Here is a 19,451-nt window from a genome sequence, read left to right on the forward strand (position 1 = left end):
AGGGTCAGCTTTAGGAATCTTGTAAAAGTGCTTGTGTGAATCAAGGAATTTGTAAAACAAGTCAGGCTTCCTGGATGCAGGTGGGCAAGAATGAGGGTGCAAAGATATGTCCTCAAAGATGTCATCTAACACCACATGCACTGAAGGCTCAGCCAGTGGTCTGGGTGATGGTAAACTCAGTAGTTCCCTATAATGGGTCAAAGCCTGTGAGAACGGTTTTCTTTCCTTATTGAAGGTCTCCTTCACTTTATAAAGGGTATCCCCAGAAAGAAAGATCTTTTCGGGGATAATCAGAAGAGAGGGTATCATCAGAGTCTGAGTCAGGATAAGGCTGAAGGGGTAGGTGCTCTGAGTAGGCTATCCCCTCTTCATCTTCAGAGCCTATACATCTGATTTTTCTTGAAATGCCACATGCCTATGCTTTTTTAGGAAAAGGCTTCCAGGGTAGTGGCCTGGGTGTGACTGGGCTTTCTGGATTTCATAAGGGTCATAAACTCATAGGCTATTTTTAAGAGGGCCTGGGCTTTGACCTGGGATGGAATGTCAGAGAGCTGAGGAGAAGACAGAGGAAGGCTGATGGTTCTCTTTGGTTATCTGCCACAGTTATCTGATCAAGAACTCTTTAAGGTGTTCCACGGCTGAAGAAGATAAGGAGTCTTCCTTCGTACCCACAACATTAACATTGGAAACTGATGCCTGCAGAGTGACCTCAGACCCAACCAATGCTGATTTTATGGAAGAAGTGAATGGAAGGCCTGGAACCATGGCAACCTCCCAAGGGGTTGCACCACAGGTTTTGGGCCAAGGTGTAATCGGACCAGGAGGCTGCAAAGGCACCTCATTTGAATCAGCGATCCTCCAGGAGCCAGCACATGCCACATCCAATGTCATTACATTATGGTGTAAGGGGAGTCAGCCAGCAGCACTATGACCTCAGTACTTTTCCCTACAGGTAGGACTCCCCCCAAGGGACCCTGAGGTCAAGGGTCTGGAACACTGAAGACCAGGAAGAGGAAAGTTAGAAAGAGGGTTAACCTGACTGAGAAGGAAATGGTCCGAGCCTACCTTGTAAGCTGGGGGGGGGAGGGGAGAGAACACTGCAACAGTGAATACACTTGAACTTGAACATCTACATTTATGGTAAGTATACACAACTATACTATATTCTTCGTGTTTCACTGTTGCAGTCCTAACTTGTAGGATGATTCCCAAAGCTGAAAGGAAGGAAGGATGGAAAACTAAGGAGAGGTGAGGATGCCCTGCAAAATGGCAGTGGCAAATCCTGCTCTCGACTTGGAAAATGCTGAAAGGTGGTAAAGTTTGGTAAAGGTATGCAGCCTCCAAAATGTCTTTCATGGACCCCCATTTAAGAAAGGCACTGGAAGTAGCAGCAGTCTTGGTGGAATGTGTCCTCACAGCAGAGGGGGGGTTCTTTCTATGATGGCTGTAACAGGATGAAATACACTGGAAGATCTATTTTGAGATGGTTTGCTTAGAAACTGGTTTCCCCTCAGAGCTAGTGTTAAAAGACACAAACAGTGGTCTGATTTTTGATAGTCTTGGTTCTAAGTAGTAATGAAGTTAGGCATTTTGTAAAGACCCTGGCAGCAGTAGACAAGCCAAAGGGCACAGCACAAAATTGATAGCGGCTGGTACCTGCTCTAAGTGTAAGAAGCTTCTGTCTGATTCTTCTATGGGAATTTGCAGGTATGCATCTTATAGATCCAGGGTAACATTTGGAAAGATCATGGACAGATGTTTCTTAAGGGTCAGCATCTTGAATTTTGTAATTTGTTCAGTCGTGACAGGTACAGTACTGGCTGCCATGTGCCTTCTTTTCTAGGAACCAGAAGAGTCTGCAGTAAAATCCTCTTCCTTGTAGGTATTCTGGTACCAGTTTCATGATGTCCTGAGAGCATAGCAACTCTATCTGGGTCAATGCCTGTGTTTTTTGTTTTGGTGGAATGTCTGGAAAGCCTAAGGGTTTCAAGTGTTCCTTGAATTTGACTTTGCAACGCTTTGAAATAATGTTTAGTACACGCCGCTCTTTGTTTTTTTGTGTGGAACAGTGACAGTCTCACCCTTAGTTGGGGGGGGGGGTAGGGAGAAGCAAGGCTAAGTCTTGGTTGCTTCCTGTCAGGGGACTGTGGTCCTGAACCCCCAGGATTAACTTGTTCTGAATGCCACTGCCTTGGCCTTTGGTGTTGTCTCTGGCTCCTTTCCTTACGTGGCTTTCTTTGCCTAGCCACAGATTTTGAACGAAAGGACCAATGCATGGACTTGACTCAGCCTTCATTTTCTTGAGTACAGCCTCAGCTTTGGGGCCAAAGAGAAGGTCCTTGTCCACAGGGGCAACCACGAGGTTGGATGTGACACGCTCTGGAAGGGACTGCTCCCTCAGCCAAGCATGTCTGTAGCTGTAACTCTACTGGAAGCTTCCATAGCATCACAGTCACAGTGCAGGGAGTGTTTTACTACCTGAGAACAGGAATTACAAAGGTCTAATAACTCTTTAGAGAGACTCTTGTTCTTTATGACCATCAGTTTCTGCTTCATCTGATTAAGAGCAGTTTCTTAGTATCTAACCATGTGAAACTGGCAATTCAAGGTCCTCGCAGCAAAGGTAGATGTGTAAGCCTTTTTTTGCCAAATTTGTCTAAGGCCCTACTTTCTTTATCTGTGGGCAAGGGGTCCTTGGAAAATCTAGCTTTGGCTCCCTTAGGGCGAGGGGTCAAAACCTCGGGGTCTGCTACAGGGTTCCTGAAAAGATGTTTGTGTGAATTCAGAACCCTATAAAACCTGTCAGGCTTTCCTAGGAGCAGGAGACAGGGAGTCTGGTTTTAAAGTGGAGTCCTGAAATACAGTGTCCACTATCTCTAGAAAGTACAGTTTTGTACCTACCATAAATGTAGATGTCCGAGAGGTATGCATCTGCAGTCCTAACAAATGGGTTGTCCTGCCTCAGGCAGCCCTTTGGTCGGCCGGATTCCAAAGTCTGGGTCTGGCCTCGGGCGGATGTCGCACTTCACCCGACGTCATAGCTACTGTCAATTGGGTATAAAGGCATCAGCAGACGCCATTTTCCTCAGTGTTTCTTGCCCCAGATGCCAGGTGCCCTCTAGGAAGGCTAAATTTGGATAAATGCAAATGATTCCAAACAGTAGAGAGCAAAATAGAAATAAACAGGTATATACATATATACATACAAATACACCATAATAGATTCCCCCAGCTAGCTACTAGATGGGCAAATACCCTAGGAGTACCACAGAGGGGAAGGAGGGAGGGTAATCCTGACTGCAGATGCATACCTCTCGGACATCTACATTTATGGTAGGTACAAAACTGTACTATGTCCTTCAAGGATGCATCTGCAGTCCTAACAAATGGGTAGAATACCATAGCCAAACTGGGGGAGGAGGTACTAAGAAGATTATGGTGTAGTTAAGATCCCTTGCAAAACAGCAGTGGCAAAACCTGCTCGGGATCTGGAGTATAAAGGTAGATTATAATGCTTGGCAAATGTATGCACGGAGCTCCAAGTAGCAGCCTCTAAAATGTCTTTGGTAGCCACTCCTCGTAAAAAAACTGTTGTAGTGGCTGTAGCCCTTGTGGAGTGAGGTCTGATGTTTTCTGGAGTTGCCTTCCCATGAAAAGAGTAACAAAATCTAATGCAATTTCCTATCAACTTTGAGATTGTCTGTTTTGAAATTGCTTTTCCTTCCATTCCTGTTGCATATGCTACCAGAAGCTGGTCAGTTTTTCTATTGTTCTTGGTTCTGTCCAGGTAGTAGCGCAATTGCCTATGTACATCCAAGGTATGTAGTAGTCTTTCCCCCCTGTTCTGTGGGTTGGGGAAGAATGTTGGTAGGTGGATTGCTTGGTTTAATGATACCCTGGAGACCACCTTTGGCATAAAAGTAGGATTAGTTCTCATGGACACTCTATCCTGATGGAAGATAAGGAAGGGCTGTACTGCCATTAATGCCTGTAATTCAGAAACCCTTCTTGCTGAAGTGATTGCAAGCAGGATAGCAGTTTTCCAAGATAAGTACTGTAATTCTGCTGTTGCTGCTGGTTCAAAAGGGGATAGTGTCAATTTTTCTAACACAAAGTTCAGGTCCCATGTAGGCAATGGTGGCTTCCTTGGTGGCTTTACATTTTAAATTCCTCTCAGAAACTGCCCGAGTAGAGGATGAAAAAAGACTGGAGGATCCATGTTGTATTCTGCTGAAATGGCTGATGCGTGGATCTTAATGGAGGAGTAAGACAGGCCATTGTGGAAAAGCTCTGCTAAATATTCCAGGATGTTAGCTATGTTTGCCAATGATACATTTTATCCTTTTGCTGCACTCCAAATGAGGTATCTTTTCCATTTTGCTGAGTAAGTTTTCCTTGTTGAGGGTCTGCGAGCCTCCAAGATAATGTCTTTAACCCTTTGAGATAAATCTGGGTTATTTTGTGTCATGTAATGTTCCAAGCAGCTAGCTGCAGTGTTTTCAAGTTTGGATGCAGGATTTTGAAGTTGTTCTGTGTTAGCAGTAAAGGAACTAGGGGTAGAGGCCATGCGTGTTCCCGAGACATACTCCTCAGTAGCGGGTACCAATGCTGCCTCGGCCAGTCTGGAGCTATCAGGATGATCCTTGGGTGATCTTCTTTGATCTTCAGTAGCACTTTGTGCATCAAAGGAAGAGGTGGGAATGCATATGCTGTCAGGCTTTCCCAACTGAAGGATAGGGAGTCCACCTTCCAAGCAAGTGGGTGGTATGTCCTTGTGCAGAATTTTTTCAATTGGTGGTTGTGAGGGGATGCGAACAGGTCTATTTCTGGTAGTCCCCATCTCCTTGTAATGGATTTGAAGATGTCTGGATGCAATATCCATTTGTGGGCATCCGTGGTAGTTCTGCTTAAGATGTCTGCTAGTATATTTTCTTTTCCTGGCACAAATATGGCTTGGAGCTGGATGTTGAGGTTCAGGGCCACATTCCAAAGGTCCATTGCCATCCGGCATAGAGGATATGAACGTGTGCCTCCCTGTTTGTTGATATACCACATAACTGTGGTGTTGTCCATCCTTAGCAAATGACCCTGTTGAAGAAACGGTCTGAATGTCTGAATTGCCTGCTTTACTGCCAGCATCTCTTTTAGATTTATGTGCAGGTTCAGCTGGTCTTGTGTCCATAAGCCTTGTATGCACTTGTCCACCATGTGTGCCCCCCAACCGAGGTCTGAGGCGTCCGTGGTGATAGTTTGGCTTGGGTGAGGCCTGTGGAAGGGCAGTCCTTTGATCAATTGACAGGCCTGAGCCCACCACTGGAATTCTTGTTTCAGGCATGGAATTATTGGAATTTGGGTTTCTAGGCTGTGCTTGTGCTGAGACCATAAATTCCTTAGGTACCATTGCAACTTCCTCATATGTAGTCTGGCATGTGGAATCATTATTATGCAGGATGCCATGTAACCCAGGGCTTGCAGGACTTTCCTTGCTGTAAGCTGGGTCTGCGTTGTCAATGCCATGAAATAGAGTGGTAGTTGCTTCTGCTTTTCTGCTGTGAGGAATGCCATTTGGTTTGATGTGTCCAGATCTGCACCCAAGAAAGTTATCCTTTGGGATGGTATCAGCCTTGACTTTTTTATATTGACTGTGTATCCCAGGGCTTGCAATAGGTGAATAACCTTTCTCAAATCTTTTGTTAATTTGTTTTTGTTGTCCGCTTGTAACAGGCAGTCGTCCAGGTATGGATAAATTTGGATTCCCTGAAGCCTGCAATGAGCAATTACTGATGCCAGGCATTTCGTGAATACTCTGGGCGCAGTAGATAAGCCAAAAGGCAATGCTGAGAATTGATAATGCTCTGATCCTGCAAGAAATCTGAGGTATCTTCTGCAATTTGGTCGTATGGGGACGTGCAGGTATGCCTCCTTGAGATCTAGAGTTACCAGCCAAGACTCCTTGCCCAGCATGGGAAGAAGTTGCTGTAGTGTCAGCATCTTGAATTTTGGAACAATGAGATATGTGTTTAGAGCGGACAGGTCGAGAATAGGTCTCCATTGATTTTCCTTTCTTGGTACCAGGAAAAGTCTGGAATAAAATCCTTGTCCTTGTTCCATGGACGGTACCTTTTCTATAGCTCTCATCCTTAGTAAGTGGTCTATTTGTTCTAGAGCGTTTGTCTTTTGGTTTGGAGGTAGGTTTGGCATTCCTCTCTTCCTTGGTAGAGTATGGAAGTGAAACCTGTAACCTTTGTCTATTGTCTGTAAAATCCATTCGTCTCCTGTAATGTAATGCCAGTTTACTGAAAATAAGGCTAGCTTTCCGCCCAAGGGTGCTTCCAGTTGTTCCCTGGTAGGCGGTTTCAGAGCCAAGTCACTGTGACTGTCCTGTGGAAGTGGTAGTGGCTGGATCTGTGGCAGTACTTCTCTGGTTGTTAGGCTGCCACTGACGTCCCCTGTAGGCACCTCTGGATTGACCTCTGCCTCTTGGGCGCCTATTTCTGCCTCTCTGTGCTCTGGTGGTGTCTGGAAAGGACCAATTCTTGGAAGGCCAGTTCCTACTAAACCTCGGAGGCTAGATCTGTAAGAAATCCTTGACTGTCTGGACAGATTTTGCCTTTTCTTCCACCTTCTTTAACACTTGCTGTGCAGGTGAGCCAAACAAACTGTGTTTTTCCATGGGAGCATCTAGGAGCTTTGACTTCACATGGTCTAGTAAGGTTTGCTCTTTTAACCATGCATGCCTTCTGATCACTGTACCAGTCATAGCTGATCTAAAGGAAGCCTCCAGTGCATCATAGCCGCATTTTAAGGAATGATTACTGACCTGCTGAGTGTTATGTACCAATTCCTGAAGGGACTTACGGTCTACAGGTTCAGGAGAGGACAGTTTTTTAGTTAGCTGATCTAACAAAAATTCCTGATACTGAATCATGTGGAATTGACAGTTTAAGGCCCTAGCCGAAAGAGTAGCAGAAGTATAAACTTTTTTACCCCATCTCTCTAAAGCCCTAGATTCTCTTTCAGAGGGGAGGGGGTTTTTGGCAGAGGCAGCTGCTACAGCTTTGGGGCCCTGAGAAATAGTTTCAGGATCTGCAATAGGAGCCTTATACAAGTGATAATGTGTGTCCGGAACCCTGTAGTATCTGTCGGGCTTAGCAGGGGCCGGGGGAAGAGAGTCAGGGGCAGTACAAGCATCATTAAATGCATCATCCACAACTGTAAGTACTGGAGGAATGGCTAAAGGCCTATGCTGTGGCAAATGTAAAAAGGTCCTAAGCCTTTTCCTAGAGTCTGAAAAATCCTGGCCCTGCCATTGAAATTGTTCTCTCATAGCATGCAATGTTCCCCCAAAAGAAAATTCCTCAGGAGGAGAGGCAGAAGGAATGGAGTCTTCTGCGTCAGAGTCCTCATATGGTGAGTAAGGGCCTTCTGGAGGATTTTAGTTTTCTGAATCATCAGAGGAGTAATCTGTAGAAACTGGCTCAGGGGGCTCTGCTCTAGGCCTCTTCTCTGGAGGGAGATGAGAGGCCCTGTCAGGGTGAGGCTGGGATCCCCTGATCAAAGAAATGAGATCCTCTGCTAGACTGAGCATTTGAGTACTAGAGCTAGGCCTGTGTGAGAGGGTTTTAGCAGGCATGGTCTTTGAAGATTTAGCTGCTTTAGCCCTAGAAAAAGCCTTAATTGACATGGATGCAGGGGGCCTAGCAGCTCCACGTGCAGGAGTGGATATATCTAAAGGGATAGTATCTGATAAATCCTGTGAACCTGTAAGAGCAGGTGGAAATTCAGTAGCAGATTCAGCCATGCTGGATGAGGCCTCGGTAGTAGGAGGCATGCTTTCGGCCGAAGGAAGAACCGAGGACTCGGTTTCAGCCGAAACCGAGACACTCGCGGTTGGCTTAACCGCGGTTTCGGCCAAAACCGCAGACCGCGAGTGTCGGTCCTTTTCCTTATGCTTTTTTGCTAATTGTGAAGTCGGAGTCTCCGACGGCATGTTGTAAGCAAAAGCGGAGCCGAAAAACTCCTCTGCAAACTCCGACCGACGTCTAAGTGTCCGTCGGTTGAAGGAAGCACAGGCTAGACAAGCTGCTACGTCGTGGTCTGGGCCTAAGCAAGGTAGGCAGTAAGAGTGGAAATCCTTATGAGGTATTTGTTTCCCACAAGTTAAACAGTTATTCACTTTTTTGACATCGGCTGAGGCAAGAAAGAGTCCCCAACGGGGTACTTAGCTTTTTAGAAGTCTTCGGTAGTAGCAATCTCTGGTTCTGACCGACCGGCACTTGCGAACAGCTTCTGCTTCGGGCGCCACGCGGCAAGAAAGACTGGGGAAAATGGCGTCGGCTGATGCCTTTATACCCAATTGACAGCAGCTATGACGTCGGGTGAAGTGCGACATCAGCCGAGGCCAGACCCAGACTTTGGAATCCGGACGACCAAAGGGCTGCCTGAGGCAGGACAACCCATTTGTTAGGACTGCAGATGCATCCTTGAAGGACATCAGGGTGTATGGCAAGATGTTTGTGTACAGGGAGGTTAAGAAATTTCCTAATTCTTTTCTTTGATTGATGGTAGCTTTGAGCTTCTCACTGGAAGTGTTCCCTCTAGGTAGGTGTGTGGATTTCCGCAAAGGAAATATCTTCAGGAGGGGAGGCAGAAGCCAGGTTGTCCTCTGAATCTGAATCCCCAAAGGAGACAATGGAAACAGCTTCTTCAAAGGTAGAGTCCTCCTGTTCAAAATCATCGTCTAACTTCAAAGGGATCAAAATGGTTTTCTGGAGGTCATCAATTTTTCTTTTAGCTGGGAAGGACTCAGGAGAAGGCTGTCTGGATCTAACCAGAAAGATTATGCTGTCAGACAATCACAAGATCTTATTGGCATGCCTAGGAATAAGAGTCACTAGACCTAGGCTGGGGCTGGGAGGGAGTTACTTTTTTATGAGTAGCCTTGGGCTTCGGTCTGATTCCAACGTCCAATGCAGAATGAGTGCCCAGCTCCCATGGATGTAGAGTTGCTGCAATGTCCTGGCAACATGAAAAGCCATCTTCAGTCCTACCAAAGTTGTCAGAAGCCAGAGCATGCAAAGCGGTCCAAGACCCCAACAACGAATAGAATCCTATGGTTTGAAAAGATGTCAAGGGACCAGAAGGCATGTCGGACTCTACCACCTCAGTCGTGGAAAGGGGCTACAAAAGCACTTCACCTTCTTCAGCAATAACAAGCCTAGGAGGACTGTCTGATGTTAAGTGGGCATCATCTGAGGCCCTAAGCCAGGGGTGTTTTTACTGATCCCTTTTTCACTCTAGGATGACTACTACAGATCGACTGTTGGATGCCAGAGGAAAGGAATGGCCTGATGACTCACTATGGTGTCTAGCTAGAATCTTGATCCTACACCTAATGGCCCTGCTACTAAATCGGGCTCAGAAACGACAGTTGGGAACATTGTGTTCCGGGCCCAAGCAAGTCACAGTAAAGGAGTGGAAGTCCCAGTGTGGAATCTGTTTGGCAGAGTGTAGACAATTATTAATTTTCTCTGACATTAGTCCAAAGATGTATAGAAGGCTCCCCAATGGGGTACTTTTTGGAGTTTTCTTTCTCTGGTGTGGACCAACCGGCTTGCTTCAGGCTCCAACAGGAAGAAAGAACTGAGGTCATGACACCATCCAACTCCCCTTATATTCTAGCGTAGCAACATCAAGTAGGGTATCTGCTGGCTCCTGGAGGAGGGAGATTTTTCTTTGGTAGTTGGGCTGGCCAAAGACTTCCATGGCAGGAAATCCTACAGGTTAAGACTGCAACAGTGAAACACAAAGAACATCTTCATGACCCCGCCTGGTCTGCATGGGTCTAGGGGCTTGTCACTGGGACGAGTCTTGTCTTGATCACTTCCCATCTAAGGTAAAACTAGACACTGATTTCTGATAGGTGATTATCAGGCTGATTATCCAGAACAGAGGGTGGGGAAACAACATCAAATGGCTCCATGCTGCACAACAGTTCAGAATGTTTATGACGTTTGCTTGGAAGTGTTTTCATACATATTTTTATACATCAAACAAACTTCAGAAAAGTTTTCCTCAGTTAGACAGCAACTGCTGGAATGATGATGGGAAAGAGAGAGGTAAATGGTAACACATTCTTAGGAATGCAACAAGACGGCATATTTTAAAAGCTCTCTACAGTGTGTACTCTGTCAGAAATGCCTGGGGAGAAAATGGCTACAGCTAAGGAAATGATTCCCTTGAGGTGGGGCACAGGATCTGAAGTAATCAAACATAGCAAATGTTTAATGTTATTCTTTACTAAAAAAAAAAAAAAAATCACATTCAGTGATAACTACGAGAGACCTGTTGGAAATCTGGGACTGGGCAGGGCAGAAGACAGGGGGGACAAGATGGCTGCCTACAGCACACCTCCCGCAGTCCCAACATTCTTGTCCAAGGACAGGGACTAATCAGATGTCAAACCCTTAAAGATGAGTTCACAACCTGCAGGGTGGTCTAAAGTATGGACAGCACAGGAGTTACCTCAATGAGACTCAGGCCTGGAACCATTTGCAGGGTATACATACGGTGATGCTGTGACTTAGGAAATGAGCTTTGAGGAAAACCCTTATTCAATGTTGAATATCCAGGTTGAATTTTTGGCACTGTTAATTTCAGGCATTTCCCCAAGACAGTGTAAGCAAGAGTGGAGTGGGTCCAAAAATGCTTGGAATGATGTTTAACCAAGCAAATGTAGAACTTTACTGATGAGTACAATGACTTGATTCAGACTGTGTAACTAGCAAAAATAAATATATATATATATATATATATATATATATATATATATATATATATATATACACATACACATTTACTCAATTATCAATTATTTGTTGAGTGGGTTAGTCCCACTAGGCACCAGATAAAGTACTAGCCAAGGGTGGTGTATAATGGGGATGGATTTTCTCTGGGGGTAGAACAGGCTTCAGAACAAACACCTTAATGGTATAATTCAACACCTATGCACAATGTAAGCTCCCTTCAGTTGTCAAACATTTGCTTGATGGGAAGCCATCTTTATTATGAGATAATCCACTAGGAACTTCATCTGGGACCTGCTGGCCAATCTGGGTCCAGATGGCAGACCAGAGAGTTTAAATACTGCTGACCCATGACTGAACAACTCAAAGAACCACTCCCTGGGAAAATCCAGTGGATGACCTCAATCAACAGCCAATTAAACAGATCTGTCAGAGCAAGAACCCCAGAATGAATCCACATGGCTTGAACCAAGGAACACCTACTCTGGTACCTTGAAATTCCACTAAGGTGAAGGATGGGTGCGAGTTCATGTACTCCCTAACCAACAATGGGCTCAGCAATTGCTGGGATCAAACAGGTATATGGACATGCACTCTGACTCTAGTAGGACCATGACTCTATACACATGTAATAATATAGTGTTTTTTATTTTACTCACAATGTCTTGGAAACATGTATTACCTTAGTCTGTTGACTGTTTGCTCTGAAAAACTTTACAAATAATGTTTGCTGACTTTTTCTTTTAATTTGTCAAAAATGTTTTTCCTGTACTTGTTTTGGAGCTTTTCTTCCAGGACTCCGTTGAAAATGGGCATTTCAGTTCCAAGATGGAATTTCCCAGTAAACAAAAGCAAATAAATACATAACTCAACCTACTCTAGCCTGGCCTTGTATTAACATCTACACTTAATGTTAGGGGCTGTATTCAGGACCTTCCTGCCAGTCATTAGTCAAGTAGGTCTTAATGGCTGCCATCTTCTTTTTATTTGAATGGCAAGATTAAAACTCCGGCAGGTGTGAAAACTGTCAATGTCATACTCCACCTGGAGACAGTAAAAGAAATTGTACAATAGATCTTGGCTAGTTATCTGATGAGTACATGGATGCTTATAATAAGCCTTTGTTTAGGCATGGGAGTGCAGACTTCTAATTATGACAGTAATTCTTGACCTCTGAACTAAAAGAATGGGGAAAGGGAAAAAAAAAATGGAGGTCTTTGGGATGTGAAATCTTACACAACCGGAACATGATGTCATGATGTGCATTACTCAGGGATGTCCCAGATTCAAGGATGTCATAAAAAGTGTTGGACTATGATTGGTGAGCCCAAACAAGGACCATCAAGGAGAGTGAAACATATTATATTGGTTACATGACCAGTCAAGACCATTATGTTCCAGGAATGTGGTTTCAAACTTGGCATTTAAGGGTTTTCCAGAGTCAGAAAGACAGGTAATATATCACACTTCAGGACTGTCTTACGCTTCACTGAAGCTGCATATTTATGCCATTTCAGCAAGCCTGTCTTGGTAACCCCCATCTCCTCTAGACAACATCTGAAGCAATTCTTTAAGGGGTCTTGCACCCGGGATCTCCTAAGAAAGAACACACTTCACTATGAGATCTCAAATATGCACTAGAAAAGTTAATAGTGCCTTCCTCTGAACCAGGCATTACTTACCTCTCAAGCATTTGTCCTGGAAAATGTGTTAATCGTCACCATCTCTGCTAGAAGAATCTCAAAACTACAAGTCATCATTTGCAGACTCTTCTCAGTTTTCATAAGCACAGTGTCACACTTTACACTTAAACTTCTTTCATGTCAAAGGTGCTGACTGAGGCATCTTTGAATCACCTCCCTGTTTTACCCTACATCTCTACACAAAGGGGGAAAATCTTCCATTCTCTTTGTGTGAAGGCAGTCCAGCTATATGGATAAAAAAGAAAACAAAGGAAATACTTTTGCCCTCTGTAAAAGATAAGGAAGGCATATCTGTCGCTAAACAAACAGTTTCTAAATGGGTAGCTCACTGTGTCTCTGTTATTCATTCTACAACAAAACTGTAACAAGAAAGTAAGGTCATAATCTACTACAGCCACCACCACCTGGTAAGCAGCCAGTCCATTTTGGACGCAGTTACATGGTCATTAGTCCACATGTTTTTAAAACATTACAATCTGGGTGTCTCCTCTTACTCCAAGACAAGAGTGGGTTTTGCAATACCCAACTTGCAAGGTCTGTTGTAACCCACTCTTTCACAAGTCCAAACTCCTCCCTACCAAGCTACATAACATTTGGGAATCTTCTTAAGAAGTTATAAACACTGCAATGGTGGACAACATAGTACAGCTGTTTTAGGAATTTACCATAACTGTAGCTGTTTAAGTATGTTCATTGTAGCAGTAATATACCCTTTCATCCACCCCATTTTCCTTTCCTTAACTGTGTTCTTGTTAGGAATGCAGCAATACACATACTCATTTTCAGTCCTTACCTCCTCCTCTATGGAGATGCAGATTAGTACATCTCTTCTGGTTAAGCATCCTTGTCAAGCATCCACAATATATAAGGACCTTTTAGTGCTTTTGTCTCACACTTCACAAGGGACAGGGTGAGAAAGAAACAAAAGATGGCATGGAAAGACAACTTGCTTATACCACTGACGTACTGAAATCTAGATGGGATGGAGTCAGCACAGCCAGGACAGAGAAGGGTGCAACTATCTGAAAGTCAGTCAGGATGCTGGGCCTTCAGGGGCAGAAGTTCCAATAAGTTATCAGTACGCAACAATGGACATAGTCAAACATCTACAATTACGTTAAGTTACCAACACAACAGTACTCTGCTTTTACTGTTGTAAAGATGCTAATTAGTAGTGCATTCATTAAAAACAGAGGCAACTTTATGGCACACTACAGTTGAAGTACGACAATTGTACCAACACTCCATCTCATGTGACGTACAAAGTACGATGTTTAATTCACAGCAGTATTTTCTAACTGTAACAGCACAGTGACTGCTTCTGTTTTACTAGTTTGAGCCAGTGTGGCACAACTTTAAGCAAAAGATACAGGAAGTACATTTCACACCTATGCCACATTACCTGATGTAGTTTTAATGACATTCTCACTCCAGGGGCTACTACTCTGTGCAGGAGGTCCATATCTGCAAACACCCACTCATCTCTTGGGGAGGTGATTCTGAAGTCCCCTTTAAACAATGCGTGCAGTCCATAAAGGAAGGGTTCCAAACTGCTACAACAGAAACAAATACATATCAGCAACACAACTGCATGAAAACTGGAAGATTAGGTGATGTCTATCCTGCAGTTCAAAAATCAATTAAAAAAATAACAAATAAAAGTGCCTCATACTACATAGTATTTAACACCTATGCTCTTAACAACCAAATGGCAAAATGTTACATACAGGGTTTGTTTCATTTTCTTAAGTAAAACAAATCAGTGCGATACCTATAATTAGTTGAAGAAAGCCATCCCAAATAAGCTGGGGATGCCAAATAAAAAAAAAAAAAAAAAAAAAATCTTGCAATTATGTAGGGCACCTATGTAAAGTACCTGTCAGTATTCACTAAATTTGCAACAGTCTTACCCCAAGGCCTACTGTAATACACCAACCGTATGGACTATGGAGTGTGCTCGTCTCCATGACTCCTTGTTAATTCCTCTCAACCTAACCTGCTGACTTTCCTAAAATGCAACATTTTAGTAACACGATTTATTATGGCATATTTTAAAACTCAACTTCTATTATGTTCTTCACAATAAAAATATTTGTTGAATTATACTTGCTTCCTTATTAGCTACAAATGTATAAGGTTTTTGGGATGCAGCTATACTCAAATGGAGGTTAAGTAAAAAATACTTCTCAAATACCTATCTGCATACTGATTACTCTCAAGTACTACCTTATTTCAAGAAACATGAAGTGGTGTAGCTAACGGGTGATGTGCATAAACAGTTTAACATAGAAGCACAGAAGGATGCAAACAAAGTGATTAAAGGAAACTCTCAACAGGCTTGAAGACACTCTAGAAAGAAAAGTTGTGCAAAACCTTACCATAACCATAGATGTCCTTCTCTTCCATGTTGCAGTATTCATCACATGTGTGTCTTCTCTTCTTCCTACCCAAACGTCTGGCCAATATACAAAAGTTTTCAGTCATAGTATGGTGCTTGGGATGTCTGAAGTGTCTAGCACAACATGGGCCATAAAAATTATGTCTGCACGCACCAGCCCTCAGTACTGTAAAAGCCCCAGTCAGAACCAGTCCTAGTAAGGGAAATGCCAGCCCTGTGCCATCCAGAAGTGGAAATGCTGCATAACAAAGAGGGGTATGTGCGTGGGAAGGAATAGTGCAACGTGGAAGAGAAGGACATATATGGTTATGGTAAGATTTTACAGAACTTTTCTATGTCCTTCTATTCTCATGTTGCAGTATTCATTACATATGGGTGAGTGCCAAAGCTCACAATGAGGAACTGGGTGGAGGTCTTAGAGGCAGTTTCCAGGAATCCATGAAGGATAGCCCTGGAAAAGCCCGTCCTGGCTCTGGAAATATTGTCTAACTTGTAGTGTTTGGTGAAGGTGTGCACTGATGACCAAGTGGCTGCTTCAAGAATGGTAGAGGTGTCCAAACCTCTGAAGAAGGCTCCAGAGGAGGCCATAGCCCTGGTGGAGTGTACTTTAACAGTACCCTGCAGGGATATCCCGTGGAATTGGTAGCAGAAGGTGATAGCCTTGGAAATCCAGATTTTAATGGTTTGGTAACTGCCTTCCTCCTGGGATGGAAAGAGACAGAGCTGGTCAGCCTGTCTGATGAATTTGGTATTGTGTAGGTAAAATGTGAGTTGTCTGTGCACATCCAGGGAATGGAGTACTCTCTCACTGTACCCCTGTGGGTTAGGGAAGAAGGTAGGGGGTGGATGGCTTGATTTAAGAAAAGATCATTCGCCACCTTAGACATGAAGGAAGGGTTGGTCCTAAGAGTAACCCTGTCAGTGTAGAATACCAGGAAAGGAGGAATAACCATGAGGCCTTGAAGCTCTGAGACTCTTCAGAGTCACGAGTAACACAGTTTTCCATGTACAGTGTTTTAGGGAAACTTTGTCGGCTGGCTCAAAAGGGGCCAGAGTAAGCTTTTCCAAAACATAGTTGAGATCCCATGGGGGTGGGGATGGCTTCCTGGGACGTCTCAGGTGAAGAACCCCTTTAAGGAATAATTTAGCTGGTAGTCTGTACACGGGGGGGGGGGGGTCCAGAGGAAGGCATTCTGAAATGACAGACAAGTGGGCTTTAATGGAAGAGTAGGCCAATCCTGTCTGCAGAAGTTCATACAGGTAAGTCAGAACTAGAGGGGGCCCGCTAGCAAAAGGGTCCAGCTGTCTTTTGAGACACCATGTAGAATTTCTATTCCACTTACAAAGGTAAGATGTTCTCGTATTTGATTTCCTGGCCTCCTGCAGGACAGTAAGCACGTCCTCATTGTAAAGGTGCCTGAAGGGGATCAGAATCCTATCAGCCACAGGGTGAGGTGCAGTGACTACCACTGTGATTTGATTTGGGATCCCTTGTGCTGTGTGAGAAGGTCCACTCTGAGGGGTAGCTTGTGGTGATTCCCCTTAGATAGTTGTAATATTAGGGCGAACCAATAGTGTCTTGGCCAATAGGGAGTCACCACCAAGATTTTTGGACTGTGCTGCTGAATCTTCAGCAGGACCTTCTGTACAAGTCGGAAGTGGGGGAATGCATACAGAAATTTCCCCTTCCAAGAGATTGAGAAGACATCTGTTGCCACTGCCTGAGGGTGTGGAAGCCTGGTGCAGAAGCAAGGAAGTTGCCTGTTGATGGAGGAGGCAAACAGGCCTATTTGTGGTGTACCCCCAATGGTGGACCAGGTCTATGAAAACATCCCTGTGCAGCATCCATTAGTGGCTGTTTGTGATAGATCTACTGAGAGAGTCTGCCTGGGTGTTCTGCAGTGAGGGAATATAGACACCTGCAGGGAAACTCCCTGGATGGTGGCTATTTCCCACACTAGGAAAGCTAATCTGCAAAGAAGGTAAGATTTGGACCCCCCTGTTTGTTGAGATACCACAGCACTGTGGCATTGTCTGTAAAGATCTTTAGAGGTCCCTGTCGTAGGTAGGTTTGGAAGGCCCGAAGGGCCAGGAGAATTACCTCATTTCCCTGACAGTGATGTGCTCTTTTTTCTGTGGCTCTGGCCACAGTCCATGCACTTTCAGATGGCCCAGAGTTGCTCCCCAGTCCCAAGTCTGAGGCATCTGTGTGCATAATCTGTTTGGGTTGAGGGTGGCTGGAGGGGAAGACCTGGGTTGAGGTTCACTTGGTTCAACCACCAGTGGATTTCTAATGTGAGGTAGGGCAGGAGGCATAGCTCTCAATCATCCCGAATTAATCGGGAGCACCCGTTTTTAAGCTTAAATAAGCTGACTTTCCCGAAGTGCCCAGTTTGGGTGCAAGTACAAGCGAGATCTACAGTAAAGCACGCTCTGTTCTGGCTGTAGGCATCTCAGCCAATCAGAGCATTGCTTTACTGCACCTGTTTTGCATGCAGCCAGCCAGCATGCGCCTTTGAACGTTTCTGTTTATGCGGAAGCGGAAGTTGGGAACTTATGTGGCTGCAGCGGACATGGTGGATGGAGGGCTCAAATAGGTCTGACAGTCTGCATATCAGCAGCATCAATGGATGGTGGAAGGCTACCAATCTCTGGGGATTGAGTGATCGTGATGTGCTACTTGATAGAAGGAAGGAATATTGTACCGTTTTACTTTGCGCAGCCTCTGAGAGAACGAGCTAGCTAATTCATCTTTGATTGAGACTTCGAGAGGGACACTGAAAGTGGAGGGGGAATTTTGGAGCTCCAGCTTGCCTTACCATGGTGGTGGTTCATCTTTTCTGTTCTTCGTGCCTGTGGGCTTTGGAATTGTTCCCAGTAGGTCTGTGTGGTCTGTGATTTCCAGTCTTTCTCCTTCTCTGGACCGTCACCGTGAGTTTGAGCCGATCAAGGATTTTATTTTATTTATTTTCAAACAGTTCAGTAAGTAAGCAAAAAGTCTTTTGTGTTTTTTTTAAGTATGATGTTTCTTTTATGACATTTCTTTCATTTTTGTGCTTATGCAACTGTGGAACTGGGATATGTACGCTCAGGGGTGTATGTTTTGTGTTTTTTGTCTGAGCAAAGGTTTCAGTTGGTTGTTTTTGCCAGTTATATGGTTGTCCAGATGTAACTTGAGTCATAATGGAAGGATTTAAAACAGGGAAGTCCTTTTACTTGTGTTTTTCTGTTAAAATGCAGAAAACAAACTCATTTGATTTGTGAACTGGTTGTTTTAATGTCAGTACTTTTTTCTGTCAAAAGTGAAATGTTTTTACAAGAAATCTGTTGTCTTGTTTACTTGCCAAACAGGTCCTGATATCAGCTTAGATGAGACTGTTAATGGTACTCCAGTCATCCATTTGTGGAGATTGGCTGGGTATCTGTTCTGTAAATGTCAGAAACAGAAAATATTTCACTCTTTGTCTTAATAGCAGAGGTTATTCTCTCTCAAATATTACAAATTTTCTGCATATTTTCTCATTGTTCTTTCTGAAGTATGTCTGACTGATCTGCAGTCAGTTTGAAATATGTAAAGTAAACAAATGTCTACATAAAAATCCTTTCTAATGTGGACATGGATTAGTATTTATTTATAAGGTTAATGTGTTCTTTACTAGAAACGGGCTGATTTCTATTTAGCTAAACACATTCCGCCATGAGTAATGAAAGGAAACAGACTATTCACTCTGGTAGTGTAGAAGAGAGGACAAATGATATGAGCTCCTAAGTTAGCTTTGTCTTACAGTGCAGAGTTTGATTCCTCCAGGCACTGTTTGCAGAGTATTTTTTTTTTTCATTTGATAACCTGGGTATATACTAGAGTATACATCTGAACAAGTCACGTAACTGGACAGTTCTTTCAGAATGCTCCTGCAAATAAACAAATAGCTTAAACTCTGGCACAAAAATCACTAGGCTGAATTAACTTCATTCTGTTACTGTTTGTTTTGCCTTTAATAAACAAATCCTGTATCAAAATTCCTTAAAAAATAAAGTTATATTAAAATACGAAAGCTGTCCATGTTGATGTGAACGATTTGAGACATACCTGTCTGGACTGTATGAAGAGAGACATGACTAAGCTCTTGGATTGTATGTCTCAGGCAGGTATATCGTTAGTATTAAAGCAGCATTTTACCTTCACCTTGGATGAGGCCTCACTACAAACAGAAAATGATCAACTTCAATAATTGGTTTTGTATCTGGTGTCATTCTAAGGTGGTCCAGTATCTGTCAGCCTGGGATGACATGATCGACAGACATCAGTGCTCTGCCAGAGCTGGTCTTCATCTGCCCCCTGGGATTTCGACTACTGGCTAAGGCTCTTGCCACCCCATAACACCTTTTCAGGCAGTAGTGCAAGAAATCTGGACAAAGCCTGACAAAATGGGGGGGGGGGTGGCCTAAAAATAGGGGCAGATTTCAAATATTGCTGTTATAAACTTAGAAAGTTGCTAGAGTAACAGGGTTTGTATTAATATGCATTTTCTTAAATATTTGAAG

General features: G+C 43.8%; 1 protein-coding gene across 2 annotated transcripts in view; it reads right to left on the bottom strand.

The window, feature by feature from the left end:
• Positions 1 to 19,451, bottom strand: part of PCNX3 (pecanex 3) — a 2,517,385-nt gene that overhangs the window by 238,908 nt on the left and 2,259,026 nt on the right. Inside the window, exon 30 of one of the 2 annotated variants that reach the window (XM_044060478.1) lies at positions 13,911 to 14,058. In XM_044060478.1, the coding sequence (XP_043916413.1) occupies positions 13,911 to 14,058 (148 nt within the window). Of the gene's footprint in view, positions 1 to 13,910; positions 14,062 to 19,451 lie in introns of both variants that reach the window. The other variant, XM_044060477.1, reaches the window with a different exon arrangement.

Source organism: Protopterus annectens, chromosome 2.part0, assembly GCF_019279795.1.
Source record: "Protopterus annectens isolate FY-2018-M chromosome 2.part0, PAN1.0, whole genome shotgun sequence".
NCBI classification, from domain to species: Eukaryota; Metazoa; Chordata; order Ceratodontiformes; family Protopteridae; genus Protopterus; species Protopterus annectens.